The sequence below is a fragment of the Scaptodrosophila lebanonensis genome, unplaced genomic scaffold, assembly GCF_003285725.1.
Source record: "Scaptodrosophila lebanonensis strain 11010-0011.00,11010-0021.00 unplaced genomic scaffold, SlebRS2 tig00000001-arrow-pilon, whole genome shotgun sequence".
NCBI classification, from domain to species: Eukaryota; Metazoa; Arthropoda; class Insecta; order Diptera; family Drosophilidae; genus Scaptodrosophila; species Scaptodrosophila lebanonensis.
Window position 1 is genome coordinate 27,193,894 of NW_022060529.1, and position 22,820 is coordinate 27,216,713.

The 22,820-nt window shown below is 39.9% G+C and overlaps 1 protein-coding gene across 2 annotated transcripts; it reads left to right on the plus strand.

Annotated features, from left to right (window-relative positions):
- The first annotated feature begins 11,292 nt into the window (after positions 1-11,292).
- LOC115633982 (kelch-like protein 4) lies at positions 11,293-21,709 on the plus strand. Of its 2 annotated transcripts, XM_030531504.1 has the most exons (3): positions 11,293-12,273; positions 12,332-12,628; positions 21,606-21,709. In XM_030531504.1, the coding sequence occupies exons 1-2, from the start codon at positions 11,330-11,332 to the stop codon at positions 12,588-12,590; spliced, it is 1,203 nt and encodes a 400-aa protein (XP_030387364.1). In that variant the 5' UTR covers positions 11,293-11,329; the 3' UTR covers positions 12,591-12,628; positions 21,606-21,709. The 2 variants fall into 2 exon arrangements, with proteins under 2 accessions (XP_030387364.1, XP_030387363.1); XM_030531503.1 differs by lacking the exon at positions 21,606-21,709 and having other exon boundaries at positions 12,332-12,994.
- Positions 21,710-22,820: the final 1,111 nt, after the last annotated feature.

Sequence of the window (22,820 nt, forward strand, 5' to 3'; positions counted from 1 at the left end):
CGGACAGACGGACAGACGGACGGACATGTCTAGATCGACTCGTCTCGTCATGCTGATCAAGAATATATATACTTTATGGGGTCGGAGATGCTTCCTTCTGTATGTTACATACTTTGCACAAACCTAATATACCCTGTTTACCCTACGGGTACAGGGTATAAAAAATAATAGCAACACAAAATATAAACCTCACTCCTCTTCGAGAATCGAACTCACGCGCACCGTGCACGAGCAACCGAGGACTTATACGGCTTTGCCACGGATGCTATCACACACCCGGAAGTTCGGTTGCTTAATCTAAGTGACACTAAAATATACATATATTGATGGAGGCATTTGAAACGTTTTTGCACATTTATGGCTATAACTTCCTTGTTAATCTGCCAATCATTACTAAAATTGGCGTATACACTGATGATAACTAACTTGAGGTATTTGTCAAATTTAAGTTCGAAATTCCAAGAAGTGAGGGAGTTACGATTTGCGGGTAGAGGGGGGAGAGAGGGAAATTTCAAAATATACAATTTCTGCGTCTTCACACAAGGCATCTTGGGCTAAAATTTGGTGTTCCTAGGTCTTATAGTCTCCGAGATATAGGCGATTATACGAATGGAAAATCGGGAAAACCCCCATAGGGGGGAAGTGAGGGGGAAAATCAAAAAAATAAAACAAACTCGTATAGAATACACACATAACGCATCTTTGTGCAAAATTTGGTGTCTCTATCTCTTATAGTCTCTGAGATCCAGGTGTTCATACGGACGGACAGACGGACAGACAGACAGGGCTAGATCGACTCGTCTCGTCATGCTGATCAAGAATATATATACTTTGTGGGGTCTGCCACGCCTCCTTCTGCCTGTTACATTTTTCAGCTCCCGCAAACCTAATATACTCTTGTACATTTCATGTACAGAGTATAAACAAGATAGAACGCTACAGTCGAGCAAGCCCGACAGTAAAATAGCCTGTACTCTCCACAAAAAAAGAAAAATTAAAAAAAAAAAATTTAAAAAAAAATTAAATTATTAAAAAAAATTAATGAATTAATTAATTAAATTAAATTAGAATATATGTTTATGTTTAGTTTTAACAGCATACATTTACATCACGTACCTATGCGTGTTTATATGCGTGTATGTATGCAGCACAAAGTTGAACCAAAGCAGCAACAACAACAACAGCTGCGGGCAGCGCTGCCGACAGAGGCAGCGCATGAGCAGCGATTTTACTTATGGCTATAACTTTCTTCAGAATTGACCTATCACATTAGTACTAACTGGATGTACCTACCAAAATTGATTTCAAAATTCCGAGAATTACGGAAGTTATAAGAAAAACACGAATTGCGGGGGAGTGGGGGGGTGCATCGAAAAAAAACTCAAACTCGTACTTTCTCGGTCTTAGGAGAATATGGAAACCAAGTTTGGTTATTCTAGCTCTTATACTTTCTGAGATCCTTGCGTTCATACGGACAGACAGACGGACAGACGGACGGACGGACAAGGCTATATCGACTCGGCTTCTCATCCTGATCAAGAATATATATACTTTGTGGGGTCTGCCACGCCTCCTTCTGTGTGTTACATACATGCGCACAAAACTAGTATAGCCTTTCACCCTTTGGGTACAGGCTATAAAAATTATATTAATTAAATTAACGACATGATCATGTGCAGTTTCAACAGCATACATTTACATCAGAATCGTGTATCTGCGTGTTTATATGCGTGTATGTATGCAGCACAAAGTTGAACCCAAGCAGCAACAACAACAACAGCTGCGGGCAGCGCTACAAGCAGAGCGTCGGCAGCAATTTTATTTATGGCTATGACTTTCTTCACAATTGACCTATCATGATGAAACTTGGCATAATCACTAACGGGATGTAATTACCAAATTTTAGTTCGAAATTCCAAGAACTACGGGAGTTACGATTTGCGGAGGAGAGGGAGGGAAATTCCAAAATATATGTTTCCTGCGTATTCAGATAAGGCATCTTAGACTAAAATTTTGTGTTCCTAGGTCTTATAGTCTCCGAGATATAGGCGATTATACGAATGGAAAATCGGGAAAATCCCCATAGGGGGGAAATCAAAAAAATATAACAAACTTGCACCGCGTACACACGTAAGCCATCTTTGTGCAAAATTTGGTGTCTCTAGCTCTTATAGTCTCTGAGACCCGGGTGTTCATACGGACAGACGGACAGGGCTAGATCGACTCGTCTTGTCATGCTGATCAAGAATATATACTTTGTGGGGTCTGCCACGCCTCCTTCTGCGTGTTACATACTTTGCACAAGCCTTATATACCCTTTTTACTCTACGGGTACAGGGTATAAAAACTTGTAACGACTTAATTTAGACTCAATCCTTTCACCCTTTCCTGTGTCATTGAGACAAGACTAGGCCGCGTCGCTATAAGCATTAATCTTTGGGCGCAAAAGTTTTTCGGGGCGAGTCAGTCAGGCAGACAAAAGTGGAAAGTAATTTAAACTTTCAGTCTTACTTTTGTCTGCGTTCCACTCAATAAACGCTAGACAAATTGAACTCAACACTTCTGCCTATTGAAAATTTGCAGCCATCTGGCAGCCATTGTAAGCAATCAAAATAAAAATATATGTGTGCACATAAACATATAAAACATTTACATTTTTTCTATTTTAGCGGCTTAGGCGCCTGCTTTGCTTTTTTCACGTTCGGCGCAATTTGCAGTTTTAGGTTTATGGCTAAGACGTAAATTTTTCATATACTCGTACTCGCAAATTGCAAGCATAAGAGTGAAGCATTGCCATCTTTACACGCTCGCACACGTACATAAGTACTGTGTACGTGTATATCAATGTATGTGTACATCTTTGGTCTTATCCACAGGACCAAAAATTCAAACACGTTACAGGTACAGTCGTAGCTCATTCGATTTTGTAAAGCTCTAATCGCAAATAGTTGCTACACCTAAAAATTACGTTTTGTACGTTATTGAAAGATTTGTTTTATTTTGATTAAACTTTGGTGTCGCGTTGCTTCTTCCTTTACATTTATTCTCCACCAGAGCTTTTTCTTCCTTATTTAAGTTGATGGTTGGCATACCTTCCAGACCAAGAAACTGTTTTTCATAGCTCGAAATTGGTTGCCAGTACCGGTGATGTCTGCATTATTCGTCTCTAAAGAATTAAGATCCGATGAAAACTGCGCATTTTTAGGAATATCTCCGTTGCCAAATACCATTGATTTTTGTCGTACCAAAGGAGGCAGGAGCATGTCCGTTTTATATGAAACAATTTCATTTCTTGCATAACAAATCATATGCGCTATTCAAAAATTAAAGGGGAGCGCAGAAGCCCCATTGCTCCTGCCTCGTTGCCAGCGCCCAGTCAGTGGGCAGGGCATTTACGTAAATCAAGCTGCCATAACTTCCTGGGCAGCTGCAGCGCAGGTCGCTTGTTGCCAATATCGAGTCCATTAAAACAGGTAAATAATGGTGCATCGGCTGGCTGCCTGAGTGTCTGCTTGTCTGCCCATTTGTCCATTTGTCCGGCTGTTCGTTGCCATTAGCTAAGCAAGTGTTACCGTTGTAAAAAGCGTTTTGCACTCGACTGCCTCCTTTTTTCCCCAACGTGCCAGGGGTGTGTGCTTGTGCCCATGTCCTGTCTGCATCTGATAAATGCATCACACAACTTTAATTAAAACATTTGCTATGTTCAGACCCAGCACACACCCAGTTCGTTGGCCATCAATAGACATCAATAGGTTTGTGTTTATTTTTCAGCACAATCAAGGCGTAAACATAACAAATACCAAACTGGTAGCGACATATAGCATCTCACATACGTATATGTATGTACTTATAGTATGTGTAAGCCACCACCCCCATTAATATTGCTGTTACTTGTTTGCTTTGACATGTTCCTTAAATTGCGTGCGTGTTTGTATTTGCATTTTCTGATGTCATTATTGACGACTTTCGTAGCGGGATCCATATATAAATTTAAGTCGAATTTCATTCCGCATTTTTGGTTTGTGTAAGACTTGTTCAATAAATTTAAATCTGACTGCAAACATTATCATCACCTCATTTATGTGAACAATGTTGGTGCTTAGCTATACCGGCAGCGGTTTTTTTATTTTACGCCACTTTTGTGCTCCAACTAAAGGTCCATTCTCATAAGTTTTTATTAAGCCATCAGAGATCGCATATGCGCTGCTCTCTTTCGGTCCCACAGGCATGGCCATGAAACTTTGACTTGAAACCTATGTATTGAACATTTGTAGACCCTATACCCGAAGGGTATGTTACACCCAGAAGGAGGCGTATTAGGAAGCTGCCACAATGTTAATACTATATATTCTTGATCAATGCTTCAAGGCGAGTCTATTAGACATGTACGCCTCTCCGGCTGCATGAGAGCAAGGATCGAAGGAAGTATAAAAGGTAACATAACCAAATCAATAGAATGGTGAGTTAGAGTTAACTTGTTGAGGGAAAGCACCGGCAGAAAATATTCTCATATACTTGCACACTGACCACTACATAGCCGCTGGTAATTAGTTTCACACTACAACAAAAACACGAGCAGGAAATGTATATGCACACACAACAACAAAAATTTGGATTATGGGTAGGGAACGGTATGGTTATGGAAAATGCGCTGGGCCTGCCACTGACATTTATACATAATGTATGCAGCTATTATGTTCAGAGCAGCCATAAAAACAACAACATCGACTGGCCGCTTGGTATTTGCGGCCATTTCAAATGAGAAGTCCGCACCACATACACATTGTACATAGTATTTGGCTAAGCAACAAAATGGTGACAGCAAAAATTCAATTCAATCAATTGCAAATTTATTTACCTACGAAATTGTGTAAAGAGCAAAGCGAACCAATCCAAATACCGTTGGCAATTTTTCAAGCCTTTGTTGTTGTTGTTATTGTTATTACAGATGCTGCTGTATCTGATTTTGATTCTGGTGCGGTTTTGGCATGTCCTTGAACATTCGCAGCCAGCTATAAAACAAAATGACATATGGACAAATGGCCATGGCACTTTTATTTGCATGCCACCATAAATCGCCAATAATAAAATCGCACAGAATCGGCAAAAAATAGTTTCACGTTAACGAGTTTGCTTTTTGACTGCAGTTGAATATTGTCAATGCATGTACGAGTACGAATTGAAATGAAATAAAGATCTTTTCATGGGTTTCAATGCATATACAAGGTGCGTTCCAAAGTAAACAGGACCTTTTGAATCTATCGCCCCTGGTGGCGCTATCTATATGTCGACTAGTGCGTTAGAATCTGCTATCTTTATCGATTGTCCAGTGACAATTTCATGACATTTCAACGATTGGAAGTGAAGTCATTACGTTTTAAGTGTCAGTATGATTGTGTTATCGGTGCAAAAATGAGCTTCGAACAAAGACGCAACATTAAATTTTGTTTTAAAATTGGTAAAACTTTTACCGAAACATTTCTATTGATGGAACAAGTTTATGGCGATGATTGCCTATCCCGTAGCAGAGTGCACGAGTGGTTTCAACGTTTTCAAAGTGGTTGTGAGGACATAAATGACGATCAACATGTGGGCCAATCAAAATTCGTGATCACCGAAAATTCCATAGAAACTGTGCCTGAAAAATCAGCCGAAATCATTTTGACCGAACATTTGGGCTTACGAAAGGTGTGTGTACGGTTTGTTCCGCACAAATTGACTGACGACCAAAAATTGCTCAGAATCCAACATTCGAAGGACATCATTAAAACGGTCAAAAAGGACAAAAACTTTCTTTACAATATTGTGACTGTGACGAAAGGGTATTGTCCACAAAGAATTTGTTCCACCAGGCCAAAACGTTTTTGCGGTATTCTACCTTGGAGTTTTGAAGCGTTTGGTGCGCCGTGTTCGACGTGTTCGGCCCGAATATCGCGAAGATGAAAAATGGCGTTTGTTGCACGATAATGCGCCGTTTCATCGATCGACGCTTGTGACCGATTTTTTGACCAAAAATCACATTTTAACCATTAGCCACTCGCCGTATTCACCTGATATGGCACCATGCGACTTCTACCTTTTCGGAAAAATGCATTTGTCCATGAAAGGAAAGCGTTATGCAGACGTAGAGGCCATTCAAAAGGCTTGCACCGGCAGACTGGCGGCCATACCGGCCAACGAGCTAAAACACTCGTTCGACATGCTTTTGGATCGTGCAAAAAGCTGTATTGAAGCAGAAGGAGACTATTTTGAATAAAATAAATTGTTTTGTCGAAAAAACCATTTGTTCTGTTTTTTTTTTAAAAAGTCCTGTTTACTTTGGAACACACCTTGTACGAGTACCATGTGCGCCATATAAGAAATTTAAATGAGCGATGAACTTAATTGATTTTTAATTGTCGCAATGTAGTTTAAGATACGAATATATCACTGTTCGCATCTGTTAAAAATTGATAACAAATATAAATACGTACATATATTCCGGTAAACACCCAAAAGGAAGAATAGTAGACCACATGTTAGTTACTTACTTTCGTTTAGGGAAATTTGACTGATATACATTCTTATTGCTTGGGTTGTACGATTTTTGAGAAGGTTTGGGTAAATTCTTCCTCTTATCAATAGTAAACCCGTTCCAAGCGACCAATAATAACATTCATGCATAAAAACAAATATACCTCATCGAAATAGATGTGCATAGATGTTTTTATACCCTGTACCCGTAGGGTAAAAAGGGTATATTAGATTTGTGCACAATATGTAACATGCAGAAGGAAGCATCTCCGACCCCATAAAGTATATATTCTGAATCAGCATGGCGAGAGAAATCGATCTAGACATGTCTGTCCGTCCGCCTGTCTGGATGAACGCAAGGATCTCAGAAACTATAAAAGCTGTAAGCTTGTCATCCAATCTTCATAGAAAGCTCAAAGTACTCATGGGATCTGACCGATAACTGAGTATATAGTATATATATATATATATATATGTAGCTAGTAAATCGATATTTTATGACTAAACACAAGCAGCAATACGCACACCGTACATACCCAGCCCATACATCATTGTCAATGTCAAAGTGTCAAGGCAAACTTGCTTGCATAGTTTGCGGAGAGCGCAGCTTTGAGACATAACCAAGCACAATAAGACAAGCGATACCAGACTTTGGCTGTTTCAGGCCACACCCAGAAAGATTGGCATTTATGACGCTGCTTTCTGGCCATTGCCACTAAGGTTCGTTGCCTGTAAAATGCAATTTGTGCAGAAACTTTTCCTTGAAAAATTTACTTGCCTCAACTTTCAAGCTAACAGCCAACAATTTGAACTGACAAAGTCCGGCGATAAAAATTGCTTAAGTACTTTAGTGGCGCATTTTGAACAGCAGCAGAAATGCATCAGAAAGTTTATTAAACAAACAAGTGAAAAGGCTCTGGTAAATGGTAAAGTAAAAGCTTAGCCCAGCGAGCCATGAACAAGTTCCGTCCCGCCCATCTCAACTGCTGTTTGAAGCAACCATCCACCTGGCGACTGCTGACCGCTCTATGAGCATGTGCAGATATACGAGGGCCGTAAAACAAGTACCAGCGTCCAATTAAGCCCTTCGCTATACAGATCTATCATAAATAAAGTGGATATTTAGTGTGTCTCAAAGGAACACTGACACGAACAGGTTGGTTAACGAATATATAAAAACAATTCCATGCTTTTGTAACGACCTCCAGTTATGCCTGGAATGAAAGCTGGGCAGAGCCTTGGGCTGTTTTAGAGTTTGTACCCCAAACTTATTTCTATTTCCGAGAATGCATGCACCTCATCTTGCCATTGCAGGAACCGCCTCAGGCTCTCTCGTACACATCAAGTTGCTCTGCTCTGGCTTTACTTTTTGCCTTCATGGTCCTTGGCCGAGAAGATTAGGGTGTATACTGTGCTCGAAATATCGAACCTGTATGTAAAAACCATTTTCTCTTATTTTTCATTTGACCATCCATTACTATATGCTACACCATCAAATTTGACAACTCGGTCTATCAAAAAATTGGAGAGGGATTGACACAGACAGATGGACAGATGGAATGTCATTGCGATTTGGATTCGTCTTCTCATACCAACTATACCTAATACTATATATACACTGCCATGCACTTGAATAGGGACAAGATTTTCTAGCATTTGTATTGTGTTTTTCTCTTTTTGGCAAAGGGCTGCCTTCAAATGCTTTGGTGTTTCACTTAGAATGCAGCATCAGGGAACTGTACAAATTTACAGTTAGCTTTTAATAATTAACCGTTATGGACTATCACTGTTTTGCTTTTGACTATGCTAAAAACACACAGTTTTTGCCATGCACTTGAATAGTAGTACATGTACCCATAGCATGTGGTCTATCATTCCTCTATACCTTGTTCTTTTAACCAAAACACTTCTTTTGGTATTAAGATTTTAATTTGAAGCTAGAATTATATAAAAAGAAATAAATAAATAGTTGTAAAGTGACAGTGAAAGCTTTGTTTATTGAGCATTCTAAAATAAAAAATACTTTACCCTACATTTAAATCAGCAGCTGCTACTTTCCACTACCGAAATCGTATGCTGGTTTAACCGAATCTCTGTAACGTATTGTAGAAGGAGGCGGGATAGACCCCACAAAATAAATATATTGTTCAGATTACGATACGGTTGCCATATCTGTCTACCCGTCTGTATGAATGCAAAGAAAATATCAGAGAAGTCGTAAGTTCTGAAAATTACAAGATTTTTCCTGTCGTTTTCGTTTCCAGTCTTTCACAGCACTACAGTAGGTAAAATTTTTTCTTATTGTTAAACATTTTTATTTATTAGTGATATCTATGCTAATATTATAAAGAGGAAAGATTGGATTGTTTGTTTGAATTGAAAAGGCTCCGAATATACTGGACCGATTTAATGGATTCCTTCACTGTTGGCAAGCTACACTGTCGACGGCTAACATGCAGAAAGGAATGGAATCCTTACTAAAACGCCAATAATGTAACCAAAGGTGTAAAAAAATTACCTTTAGTAGTTAGTACATTATCATTCTCGAAACATTGTCACTTTTAGTATTAAAGCAATATTATTTAAAAGCCCCCAGCCAAATAAAAGATTACAAATCGATCGACACCGTGATTAATATTAAAGACATTTAAATAGTGAAACCCTTCTGGATAGCCGCCACATGAATTGACGGTAAAATTCGGAATTGCAATCATGCTTTTGAGAAATTAATGCCTTCCAAGTATGTGCAATGAAACGAGGCTGCTTATTAAGGAATTGCAGGACAATTTAAGTGTAGCAACTATTATCAACGGCCCAGCAACTGGTCAACTAGCTCATATAACGAGGATACCGATGATCCCATTTGATCATTTATATGGCTTCAATTTCCGGTAGTCCCAAGGCCAAGCCTTGAATTATTAGGGATCGACATACGAAAGCAATGTCTTACTGTATGTTGACCTATCACGGGTCGGAGCTCATGAAAACCAATTTATTTTGCTACCACAAAATAAAACATCAAATATCTTTTACAGAGAACCTTTGACCTAATAAAGAATAACAAGAAAATCTAAAAACGAACAAATAATCATTAAAATAATAATATCCAAAATAAATGTTACTCCTTTTTAGTAACTCATAGCAAAAAGATGGGCGTGTGTGTGTGATAAAAGGTATTATTTTTAAAATTTTTGTAATAATACCCGTGCGAAACAGGGGCAGGACACTAGTCTTATTATAAGAGAAAACATTAACGTGTTTCTTCAAGTGTTTAAAGTATTGATGTGTATTTAACTTTTTCAAACGCACCATTTGAGTTATTAAATAATTATGACAGACTGGTAATTTTTGGATTTATAGTCAGGCAGCCCTCGTATCTGTTTATTTTGTTAACATGAACACAAAAATCGCTTGCCATATGCACCGCAGAATGCACTGCCACATATGCCACATCGTCGGGTTTTTGTTGTTATTCTCGTGTTGCTTTTGTTGCTATTTTACATCTCACATCGAAAGTTTTCCCCTTTTTGTCTGTCAGTATGTGTGTGTGTGTGGATGTGTTTGTGATTGTGAATGTTGCTTTATAGTGCATGTTTTTTTGCGCTGTTTGTGTTATTGTTTGCATATTTTGCGACTTTTGGCATTGGCCGTGGTGAAGAGTTTGAGCATTTTATGACTTTAATTTCAATAGCAAACACAATCATGACTTTAATAAGTAGTCCATTTGTGTATGTACATACATATGTTTTTATGTATGTATGTATGTAGATATGGGAGAGGCAAACCCAGCAGAGCAACTAAGTTGTAGTATTTTTAGAAGTTCAAAATATATAATTTTTTTATGTAAAACTTTAATTATACTGTTATTATTTACAATAACTTCAATTAAACTTGTAGAAAAATACAAATACAGCTTACAAGTAAACTAGGAGTTTAATCTTATTTATGTATTACATGTACTAGAATCATCTATAGCTTTGACAAAAGCAAATATCTTTGCATTTTTCAGATATCTTATTTCTTTGTTATTAAGCTATGACCCCTAATCTCAACCCTTAAAAAATAAATACTGCATTCATAAAGACTTTGAAATATTTTTGAGTGTTTATAACCTGTAAGGCAAAGTTAAAATAAGGTATGTACTTGTTTCTAAGGTACTATAAATATAAAACGTAAATTTATATATACGAGTAAAGAGGGTTTTATATTGATTTGTCTAACTACACGGCATCGCGAAAAACAGATGAACTCAACGGTTGTTTCAATAAGCACCTCTTCAAGAGTGACACGCAATATTTGTCTTCCCCTCTCAACCAGTGCTAATAAAGATTCAAACCTACTATTAAACATATATGTATGTATACCTCTCGCATTATCAATTATGCGTCTGCTATCCTAATCCATCCCCCAACTTTACACACCACGCACACAAGCAATCGGCCAGCCGCGTGTTTTGCCCTAAACTTGGCAATTTATTTGCACCGGAAACTCAACATAAATCAAACTAATTTCTCCAGGGATTTTTGAACAAGTTCAGACGTGTCTGTCTGGACTCTGTTTGGAGAGGGTGAGCTGCTGCTGCTCTTGTTGTTAGAGTCGCACGTGTGCGTGCCACGCTTTGTTTGGCCATGGCTGACTTCATCCATTCATAAGTCCCACAATGGCATGGCAAATTGAATTTGTCGCTGCATGTTGTATAATTTAGGACGCATTGTGCTTCTAATTGGCCAAAAGTGAAATTGACAAAGCAATCTCAGCAGGTCAATCAAAACAGATTCAAAATTTTTAGTCTCACGAGTAGGTAAGTAAAAGCAAAATGGCAGACAAGCCAATAAAAAATGAGAAAGAGAACAACAGAGGCCAAGACCGCCCGAGAGAGGTACCCCAGACTGGTGGCAGCGTGCCGGCAACCACCGATTTGGAGCTTTTACCAGAGCCAGATCTGCAGCTCCTTAGCCTCGCCGACTTTTATGGTGGCAGCCAACTATCTGAACCGGAGCAGCAACAGCTGCCCCCCAACAAGGACGCCAAACAAACCGTGGTAGAGAAGCTTCTGCAGTTTTTGGAACAAAACGATTGCCCGGATTTGCTTGTTCGCGTTGGCAAACGAGAGTTCAATTGCCAACGAACAATTTTGATATGCTACACCGACTATATGTCTCAGTTCCCTGATCAGCACGAGGTTCAACTGCCTGTAGAAAAGGTGACTCCCGTGGGCTTTGAGATAGCCTACAGATGGATGGTGGAACGCGAGCCTGTCGTGGAGAAGGAGCACATTGTAGAGCTGCTAGCCGCTAGCACATTCCTGGAGGTGACGGATTTGGTTCAGCAGGTCTGGTACTGCCTCGATCAAATGGAAGAGTTTTACGAGGCAGATGCCTTCATGGTGGCTACTGCAGCGGAACGTATTCCTGGCTTTCAGCATCTAGAGGCACTCATGATGCAGCGTATTTCCCGCTTCTTCCTGACGCTCGTCGCCACTGCAGAGTTTGTCCGCTTGCCGGCATCTAGCGTGTGTGCACTGCTCGACTCCGACGAACTAGCCGTCAACTCTGAGAAGGAGGTGTTTTATGCGGCGGTGCGGTGGCTGGATCACGATTGGCCAAACCGGCTTCAGCATGTGGGCGCAGTAATGAGCGCGGTGCGGCTGGCCATGCTGCCCGGTACTTTTATGTCGCAGCTACGGCAGCCGCTGGGCGATGAAGAAGTAGATCGTGTAACTGAAACAGCTGAGTTCAAACAGGCACTGTCTGAGGCTTGGTGCGTAAAGATGCTTAAATTGATAGCAACTTTGGATCACCTATTGTGTCCCCCACAGCTTTGCTCAAACTCTGATGTACTACAGCGACGAGTCCATACCTTTCAGTCAGGTTTATCGCACATTTGATATGGAACCGCCCGTGCCCCGTAAGTTCATCTACCATGATCTCTGCTCCTACCACAAACAGGATCCGAACTCGCCGCAAGATTCGTTCAACTATAAGCAGTTCCTCGCCTACCTGCGAGTGCTTCAGACATGCCATGGTGCCTGGAATGCCTTGGTGCCCCGAGTCCTCAAGCATTACAAGCCCTGCTGATGCTGCAGGCATTCTGTTGTTCAACCGCATGCGCTCAGGTAAACACCAAAAAACCATTTTTCTACTCAACATTGTCGACCGGCGCGTTATTGTGGCTGTGGCTGAGTCTGATGATCAGTTTGTTGCTTTTGTTGCCGCATTTACATCAAATTTGCATTATATAGCGGTGGTGGTGCGCGGCTCATTTACGTACATATGTGTATGTGCATGGGTTTGTGTATTTCCACTTCCGTTGAATTTAACGGAAGTTGCGCATTGTCGAGTTCCACGCGTCCGAGGCCTGTTCGAGCAATAGGGAGTTTACTATTTCTGTACCCCGTCTCAGAAAAACATACATATACAAGTAGAACATAATTTGTTAATTAATTTCTCCTAAATTTAATAAAATAGTATCTGAAAAAAAACGTTATCTTCCTTGGGCTTAGGAAAAGTGGTTACCAAATTTGATTATCCTAGTTCGTGTATTTCCTGCGATCCCTGTGTATCCCTGTATCCCTTCATGCAGACGGATATAGATTATAAATATACATATATACTTTGGGGGTCTGCCACGCCTTTTCCTGTGTGTTATATACATTCGCACTAAACTAGTATACCCTTTAACGCTCTGGGTACAGGGTAAAAAAGGGTATATTATACAACAATCATAAGGAGGCTTTTCCGACCCTATGAAGTGAAGTATATATATCTTTATCAGCATGAAGATACAAATCGATCTAGACATGTCCGCCCGTTTGTCCATCCGATGGAGCGTGAGACTTCATATCTCTTTTACAGATTTTGGTTCCCTTGATTACTTTAATCAAAATTGAAAATCGCATATTAATCTTAAGAGATTCATTTAGCTTGGACTTTTTCTTTTAAATGAGATTTTTGTTATTTATTCATTCGTTAAAACAATTTAGGCCAGAGTTTCAGGCCATGTTTCTATCAATGTAATGCAATCACCAACCATTTGAGAAAATTCGTCGGTCTTATAAACATTTCGCTTAAATATTTAACTATTTTAACAAGTAAAAAAGCTAAAGTCGGGTGTCCCGACTTTGAAATACTCTGTACATATGTTTACAATAATTATAGAAAATAAAAAAATTAAGAAAATAAAAAAAAAAATTTGATCGATTTTACCTCTCTCGGTATTCAAACTCACGTAAAGGGTGTATAATTGCACATTTACATAGCAATTGCGTCTGTGTGAGTGTATGTATGCCTATGCGCATCAATTCGTGTCTGTGTAAGCATTTTCGCAGTCAACCAAACAGCAACATCAACAACAGCCGCGGGCAGCGCTTGAGCAGCGCTGCAGCAGCGCTGCATCAGCAAATATATTTATGGCTATAACTTCTTGTTAAATCGGTCTATCATAATGAAATTTGGCATACGGACACATAATAACCAACTGGGGGTATTTCCAAAATTTTAGTTCGAAATTCCAAGAATTACGGGAGTTACGATTTGCGGGGTAGAGGGGGGAGGGAGGGGAATTCCAAAATATACATTTTCTGCGTATTCACATAAGGCATCTGGGACTAAAATTTGGTGTTCCTAGGTCTTATAGTCTCCGAGATATAGGCGATTATACGAATGGAAAATCGGGAAAACCCCCATAGGGGGGAAGTGGGGGGGGAAAATCAAAAAAATAAAACAAACTCGTATAGAATACACACATAACGCATCTTTGTGCAAAATTTGGTGTCTCTATCTCTTATAGTCTCTGAGATCCAGGTGTTCATACGGACGGACAGACGGACAGACAGACAGACAGGGCTAGATCGACTCGTCTCGTCATGCTGATCAAGAATATATATACTTTGTGGGGTCTGCCACGCCTCCTTCTGCCTGTTACATTTTTCAGCTCCCGCAAACCTAATATACTCTTGTACATTTCATGTACAGAGTATAAAAATAGAGGTAATTATTTAGTTAGGCTAGAGTAACATAAAAATTGATTAGAAGCTGTTTCACCATCGGTTCGAGCTAACCTCGTGAATGTGGCGCAGTTTTATATACTTTTTAAAATACATCCTTAGGAATAAGTGTGTCTGTGTTTGTGAATGGCAAGAGTTTTGTGAATTTCCAAAAACAATTTCCTCATCAACAGCAGCAACCAGAGCTATACTAGCATAAGCAATGTCACTTGTTTTTGGTTTGTATAGCCCACGGCTTTCCTCTTCGCTTACCTGTGTCCTTGTTTATCCCTCCCCGCAGCTTATGCAACTCTGAAGCTCTTACGATTGGATAAGGTTGTAAAGTTTTAAGTTGCTTTTGCTACTCATTGTTGCTGCTATACTTAGGATTTTCGGCTAATAAATGTAGGAACAAAAAGCTTAAAAAGGGCACTCCCCAAAACGTTTACATACATATATAATTAATATGAAAATAAGGAATGCGCCCTACCAATGCTCACAAAGAATAATGCAGAGGAAGGCAACAAAAGTACGTCTGTACATATGCATCTGTATGTACTTATGTATATGTACATACGTATGTAAAATATGTATAAACGTTTAATGTGTGTCGCTCGGCACTTGCCAGATACATACATACATACTCGTATATAGTACGCCCAGTAATACCAGCGGCTTAAATGTACGTGCGTGTGTGGTCGGGGCTTTATTAAAATCATAAATCTGCATTAAGTGTATGAGGCGATGACTAGGCGACGGGAGTGCCCGGAGGGAAGCGAATGGAACATTGGCTAACAAACAGTTTTATGAGCTAGGCGAGCAGCCGCCGATGCCGCACATTTTTCATTTTTAGTCGCATGTTTTTTTGGCGCTCGCATTTTTTTAATAAACTTCCCTACCCAGCAAGCTCACTCGCTCTCGCTCCCGCTCCCGCTTTCGCGCTCTCTCTGTCTCTTCCTCTATCACGGGCTGTGACGCTCTTCAAGCTCATATCGCTTGACAGGCAACTGTTGCACGCACACAAACGCAAGCAAGAAAACACACAGCTTACGCATACGAAAATGGTTCGTTGCAATTTATTTTCCTCAAAATGCTCAGCAGCCAAAAGAACACGGCAAAACCCAAATGATTAAAAACCACTTCACTACTCGTATATTATAGCACTTTATTTAAAGAGTTATACATATATCAACACCGAATTTCCATTTCAAAAGCGACGACTGGCATGTGGATTAAATGGCGGCGTCGTGGGTATGGGCCGCATTGTCTGTCCCCCTCCCCAGCTTCCTCCTCGGCGGTCCACAAAGGGTATGGCACGTCCTAAGTTGGGAAAGCCAAGAAAACAAAGCATCAGCAACGCGTAGACAAGGCTCAGAGTGCGCATCTTGATTGTTGATAATACAGCAACGTAGCGACTCTTTATATAGCACAGATCGACCGGCGAAATCACCAAATGTTCTTCACCGCTGATAAGAGCCGACGCTAATAATACTACAAGTATGTACATGCATATAAGTAAGTATAACCTAGCAGAGCCCGCTATGTAAAGTCCCCGTGCGAGAAATGCTTACAAAAACATATTACGCTTGCTCTGAATCAACTAAAAAGTCTCAAAAATTGCAAACCCGGATGCTCTTACGCACATACCACACCCTCAACCGCCACCAGCCCCCAAAAATTGGAGCCCATTCGATTTTAATCCATTTGCCTTTTAATCCACACCAACCGAGCTTCCATAGCAACACAATGAAGTAAAGTTCTGCCTATGCACCCAGCCCAAAAGTTTCGTTTTTCTCTAAAGGGAAAAAGTATTATACCAAGCAAGCCGGTGAACAAGAGCACCAATGGCGCTGCCCTAAAGTTCAATTAGTTAGTAGCCAAGCTTAGCAGAGGGGAAGACGATGGCTTTCGTGTCAGACAATGAAATCGTTAGCGAGCAACAGGTAGCTTGGGCTTATGTCCAATAAAGACTAACGCATAAAATATTGCCTGTATGTACTCGTACTTGTATGTACACATACTTGTATATGTATATGTAGTATACTAGCAGGTCTTGCCCGTATTTGTTGAGCTAACTATTTTTTCTTGCAATTATACATATATGTATACTATATGTATATATGTATTTTCAACTTCTATCGTGTAAGAACGATGTCTTCAGCGTGTTAAAGGAGAAAAGGTAGCAAATTTTTAATCGTGTTAGACCGAGCTCACATTAAAAGATGTCGGTTTAGGCGAGGACTAGGTGTATTATGTTTCTCTTCTCACATTATGATCATTTCCAGAAAAGTTTCTATAGAAACTACTACTATTAAATTTCAGGGTACCACATGCTAAGGCATATATACTTGTAATATAATGAGAAATGTACATACATATATACAAACAAGAAAGGAATGCTAAAGTCGAGCAGGCTCAACTCTTAAATACCCTGTACCACCCCACCAAAAAGTAATTAAATTAATTTAATTTAATTAATTAACTAAATTAATTTAATTAATTAACTAAATTAAATATAAAATATTCCATGTATGCATACATACATTTACATTTACATCAGAATCGTGTCTTATGCGTGTTTGTGTAGTTGTACATATGTCTGTATGTGTGCATTGGGCCTGGTTATATGGCTATAACTTTCTTTCCGATCATTCTATTATAATGAAACTTGGTATACGGATATATAATTACTAACCTAATGTGACTAATTTTAGTTCAAAATTCCAAGAATTACGGGAGTTATAGAAAATCGTTAATAGGGGAGGAGTGGGGGGGTGGATCAGAAAAAATGAACAAACTCGTCCTTTCTCGGTCTCAGGAGAATCTGTATACCAAGTTTGGTTATTCTAGCTCTTATACTTTCGGAGATCCTTGCGTTCATACAGACAGACAGACGGACAGACGGACAGACAGACGGACAGACAGACGGACAGACAGACGGACAGACAGACGGACATGGCTATATCGACTCGGCTTGTCATGCTGATCAAGAATATATGTACTTTGTGGGGTCTACCAAGCCTCCTTCTGTGTGTTCAATGTGCACTCGCACAAAACTAATATACCCTTGTACCCTTTGGGTACAGGGTATAAAAATCAAAAACCAAAATAAACTCGTCTTTCCTGGAAACCTAAAAACTAAAAAGTTCAAATCAAGGCCCTGCTTGCCTTGCGAAAAACTGCAAGTGCATTGCAAGGTTAGTGGGCGAAGCCAAGCTGCCGACTGACTCAACTATTGCCTTCTAGACAACTTTCCAATCATTTTGCATAGCAGTACACTTAGGCAAATTATTTCACTCCTACCAACAATTGTCAAGTGAAGCTGACTTAATACGATTTTAATACAGATTTGGATCCGAGCTAGGGAGAGCGACCAACGTGCATGACCGATGTATGTAATTCATGTATGAGCCTTTAACTGCTTAACTGTTTGTGCATAAATAGAAATGGTCACACACACAGCATTTGAAAAGTGCCTTGCAGTCAGTCACTGCATCAGACATCGTGCCAGCTCGGACCAGCTCTCTACCAGCAAAATGGCTTCTCAAGTATGTAGTCTGCAAAAATATAAGTCCTTAAGAAGCTTAACTATCTGTCGATGTGCGATTTGTATTTCGCCTTTGCGAAAAGTAATAATATATTTTGGGTGGATGTGTAACTGATATAATTTTATTAAAAAAATCTATTTACCTCGGGATTGTATCTATGCGCGTGACTGCCTGTATGTAGTACAGAGATAACGCAAAGCAGCAACAACAGCTGCGAACTTGAGCAGTCATTTATGGCTAAAACTCCCTTAAAAATTGAGCTATCTTATTGAAAAGGGAGAGCAGTACTAACTGGCTGTAGTTCTGTCATTTTAGTAAAAAAAAATGTTAAGTATATTAGTTATGGAAAATCACTTAGGGTAAGGGAGAATTAAGATACCAAGTTCGATTTTTCTAACTCTTATACTTTTCGAGATTCTTGCGTTCATACGAACAGACGGACGAACACGGCTATATCGACTTATCTACTGATTTTGGATACGACTGAGCCTTTATTTATATATAGCAATTGCGTCTATGTGAGTGTATGTATGTCTATGTGCGTGCAATCATGTTTGCAGTCAAGCAAAGCACCAGTATCAACAACAGCTGCGGGAAGCGGTTGGGCAGCGCTTGAGCAGCGCTGGAGCAGCAAATATATTTATGACTTTAACTTCTTGTTAAATCGGTCTATCATAATGAAAAAATAAAATAAACTCGTATAGCGTACACACATAAGGCATCTTTTTGCAAAATTTGGTGTCTCTAGCTCTTATAGTCTCTGAGATCCAGGTGTTCATACGGACGGACAGACAGACACACAGGGCTAGATCGACTCGTCTTGTCATGCTGATCAAGAATATATATACTTTGTGGGGTCTGCCACGCCTCCTTCTGTCTGTTACATTTTTCACTTCCCGCAAACCTAATATACTCTTCTATACAAGTATTTCATGTACAGAGTATAATTAACGAAACTTACATTTTTTTTTGACAGACTGTCTGTTGTGAGTTCTGTACGAGTACGTTTGTTTGTATTTGTATGTTTGCTCTTACTGGACCCTTGTGCGCTTTTACAATCCTATTAAAGTATCAGACAATCTAATCACCGACAGCTCAAAAACCGCGTAACGCACTCGTGCTAAATGTTGCTAAAACAGCGGCTACCGTCGACGCATCGTTGACAGGCCCTTGACGAGGCTGGGGTCGGGCCCAGGCCGCACACTCTCGATAGGACAGCTTCGCATTCGGTCTGGGACAACTAAACACGTAGATACAAGGCCAGATAGCTGTGACAACAATGGCAACAGCAGCGCATTACAAGCGAAATGTCCACTAAAATGGCAGCCTCCTACACCAGCAATTGGGGACTGACTAGGAAGTTATGAAGATAGTTATGGGTGAGGGGAAGTGGTGCGTCTGTGGTTGTTCTGTCGCTATCTTTCGAATTGTCTCCCCGACTGCTGCTGTCTGACTTGATACCGCTTGATTGTTGGTCTGCGTCAATTTAATTTGAATACACTTAAGTGTGTTGCGGCGCGCTTGGTGGTGTTCCCTGTGTTTCTGCTCTGTCCTGTACTCGCCTCAGTTGCGTCCAGCCGTCTGCTGTCACGACAATTTCCAATTGAAAATCACTTCAAGTTTAATTTGATTGCCGTTGTTGCTACCGCTTCCTTACTTAAGCTTGAGACAGGCAACAAAAGGTGCGTTGTAGGAAGGCGTTGAGTTTTAATCACATTTGCTCGGCATTAATATTGATAAAAAGTTTTGTTACTTTTGCATAACTCTGAGTAAGCATTTGCTTCGACAAATGTGCCTGTACACAGAAATATAGGTAAGTCTCTATGTATACCACGACTAGTGTAGGCAAACATTATTCCAGACGCAATGAAAGCAGGTAGGCATTACATTATTTGTTTGCTTGCGATACCCAAGCACAACCGAAGTTTCATTACTTGATTATATCAACTTTTTTCGAGAAGAGAGAAACGAGAATTGAAAGAAATAAGGAAAGGAAATCTCAGCACAAAGGCAAATGAAAAACAGTCAAAGGGAAACGCAGTGCAGACGCAACCTAGACGAGTTGGGAATGTAAAGCAATAAGAGCAGCGAAAATTGGATTTTCATTATTTACAGCATATTACACAAGCTAGGAAAGAGAACAAGAAATTGAGGAAGTGGCGAGAAAAACACAATATGAGATGGAAGCATGCAGTGCTTTAAGTTGATGGACTTTCTTTTATTTAGCAGCTTCAGGAACTCCCATTTTGTTGTCGCCAACATGACGTATGCGCAACATCATGTATTGCGAAAAAAAAGTTGTACAAGTAACAGGCAGCAGCCAATGGTACCTACCTAGTCAGTCTGACCATACCCTTTGGGCTAGGAAATTAATTAAATTAAGTCAACGAAAAGTGAAACGGCATAAGCAAAAACGCGTTCACAAACAGACACACACTTACACACCGAACATACACCCACACACATACACATACATAACACACAAACACACTAATATACATGCATATTTCCTGGCATGGCAGCAGGAAACAGGAACGCTTGCCCGCAGGCCCTGCACACGTATTGTCTGACAGTCTTTGACATTCGTCGTTCGTTTACTCGCCGACCTGCCTCGCACTCACACACTCAGGCACACGCACACCCACACACTCACACACACACACACACACTCATGCGTTCTCTTGCTCCTTCGTTACTTTGATACCGCGTCGCCGGCAGCAGCCAGCAGGCAGCAGGCAGCCGTCGACCGATAAGCTTGCTTCGTTATAATCCTAATTAAATATTTAGGTTTACTCTATAGCTGTATTTACTTTTTTGTCGCTGATGCCGCTGTCGCTGATAAGTGCCTAGGGTCGCTTTCAAGTCAACGCTAGCAAGGGTTAATTGCATTAAAGTTATGACAATTGTCAGCAATTTCAAGTCACAACATTCACTCGTAATTCCTATTGATATTGAATTTTAGTTGGACCGTTTTATTAACGCTTTAACTCCATCCCCATCCAACTTACTAAATATACTATTATCAGAAAAGAAGAAAAAGAATTACACACTATAGTATACTACTCGTCTGATCGAATTTCACGTTCTCTTTTGTGTCAAAGAAACTAAGTAATGTAGGTACAATTTAGTGCTACGATCCGGAACCTTTCGATAAAAATATAATAATGTACAAGTATAACATTTATAACTGAAGTTAATAACTGACTTATATATTTAATGTTTCAGTTTCTTTTAACACATTCTATCCGGCCTATCAAGGTTCAATTATAGTTCCCAACCAGCTTAAAGAAAACCTACAATCTATTGTCCAGAACTAACTACAGGAGCTTACTCAACTTCTATCTCGTATCACTCACAACCCTGTTTCCTCCCTGTCTCTGCACGTCTAACGCTCCCTGTTGCCCATTTCATTTTGTCTGCCGTCTGTTGATGCAGCCGCACTTGAAACAGCGCACAATTTGTTTTAATCAACAAAGTCAAAAAGGGGCTTGCGAGAGTTGTGGCAACAAAAAAATTAAATAAACTCTGTGTTGGGCTAACAATTTTCGTATCTTCCTCAGTGCGCCACCTCTAACCACGGCTCAAAATGTCTGCGGCGTGTTGCAGCGGTTGCGCATGGCAGACAAAATGCTGACAGGCAACCAGGACAGCCACCTACGACGACTCGACAGTTCGAGGACTCAACGGCGATGAGGATGACGACGCGTCATCGTCGTGACTGGCGCCCAACCGACCAAGCAGCCACTTGCAATGCTTCCACAATTGTTGCAACCGGTCTCGCGTTCCACAAGCGCTTTAACTTTTAAATTCTTCGCAGAAAAAAAGATTTACCGAGAGCCCCAACTTAGACACTCTTTCTTTCGTTATTGCTGAATGTTCCGCAGCTACGATACCGAATTTATTATGTATGTACATTTAATGAATTGAATTATAAACCGATCTAGGCTATCTAAAAAAATATATATAATAAGAAGTTGGATATTTTAGATAAAGTACAGCCTGAGTTCATTAAAGTAGTACAGAACTAATACAGATCCAATTAGAGAAAAACTTAGATCAGGCTTAGATCAGTATACTACTTCAAATAAGAGTCCTAGCACCAAATTATACCCAAATTTGTGGCATTAGTATTATGCAGGGTATTCAATAGTACTAAGTATTCAAGAAAAGTAATATACATACATAAATTTTAAAATGGCTACACAGTCTTCGTCGAAGCAGCTGACCATATCAAAAATTTCATTGAAGGTCTCTTACGAGGGAACAAACACCCGATCGTTCCCTCATATAGAAATTCGAATTATAAGCCCGTAAAATGTACTCCCTAGTTGCGATCATCATTTATTTCCCATTGTGTGCTTTGCAATGGAAAGGTGGGACACGACAGACCACCACACTGACGTGAAGTTCCAAGGATTCAGCAAACCAATTAGGCACAATAAAGTCAGATGCCTTGTATGCCAAATACTTGCTATGGCAGCGATTGCAAAGCGTCCTGCAAATTTAAAAGGTAGTGCATATAATGGCTAAGTAATGTGCGTCATGTGTCAGGGCAATAGATGAAAAATTCCTGAACGGCTATAAATTATGCGATGTATGGGCATAAACACAATAAAGGCAATTGCAAAACGCAAAGTGTTTACTTTTTTCCTTTTTATTTGTAATCGTTGTGTCAGTCAAGTGTTTGTGTTGTTGTTGCTTTTGTTATTAATGTTGTTATACTTGTATGTAGCTGTAGCTGCTGAATGTTGGCAATAAAGCAAATTGAATTTTGT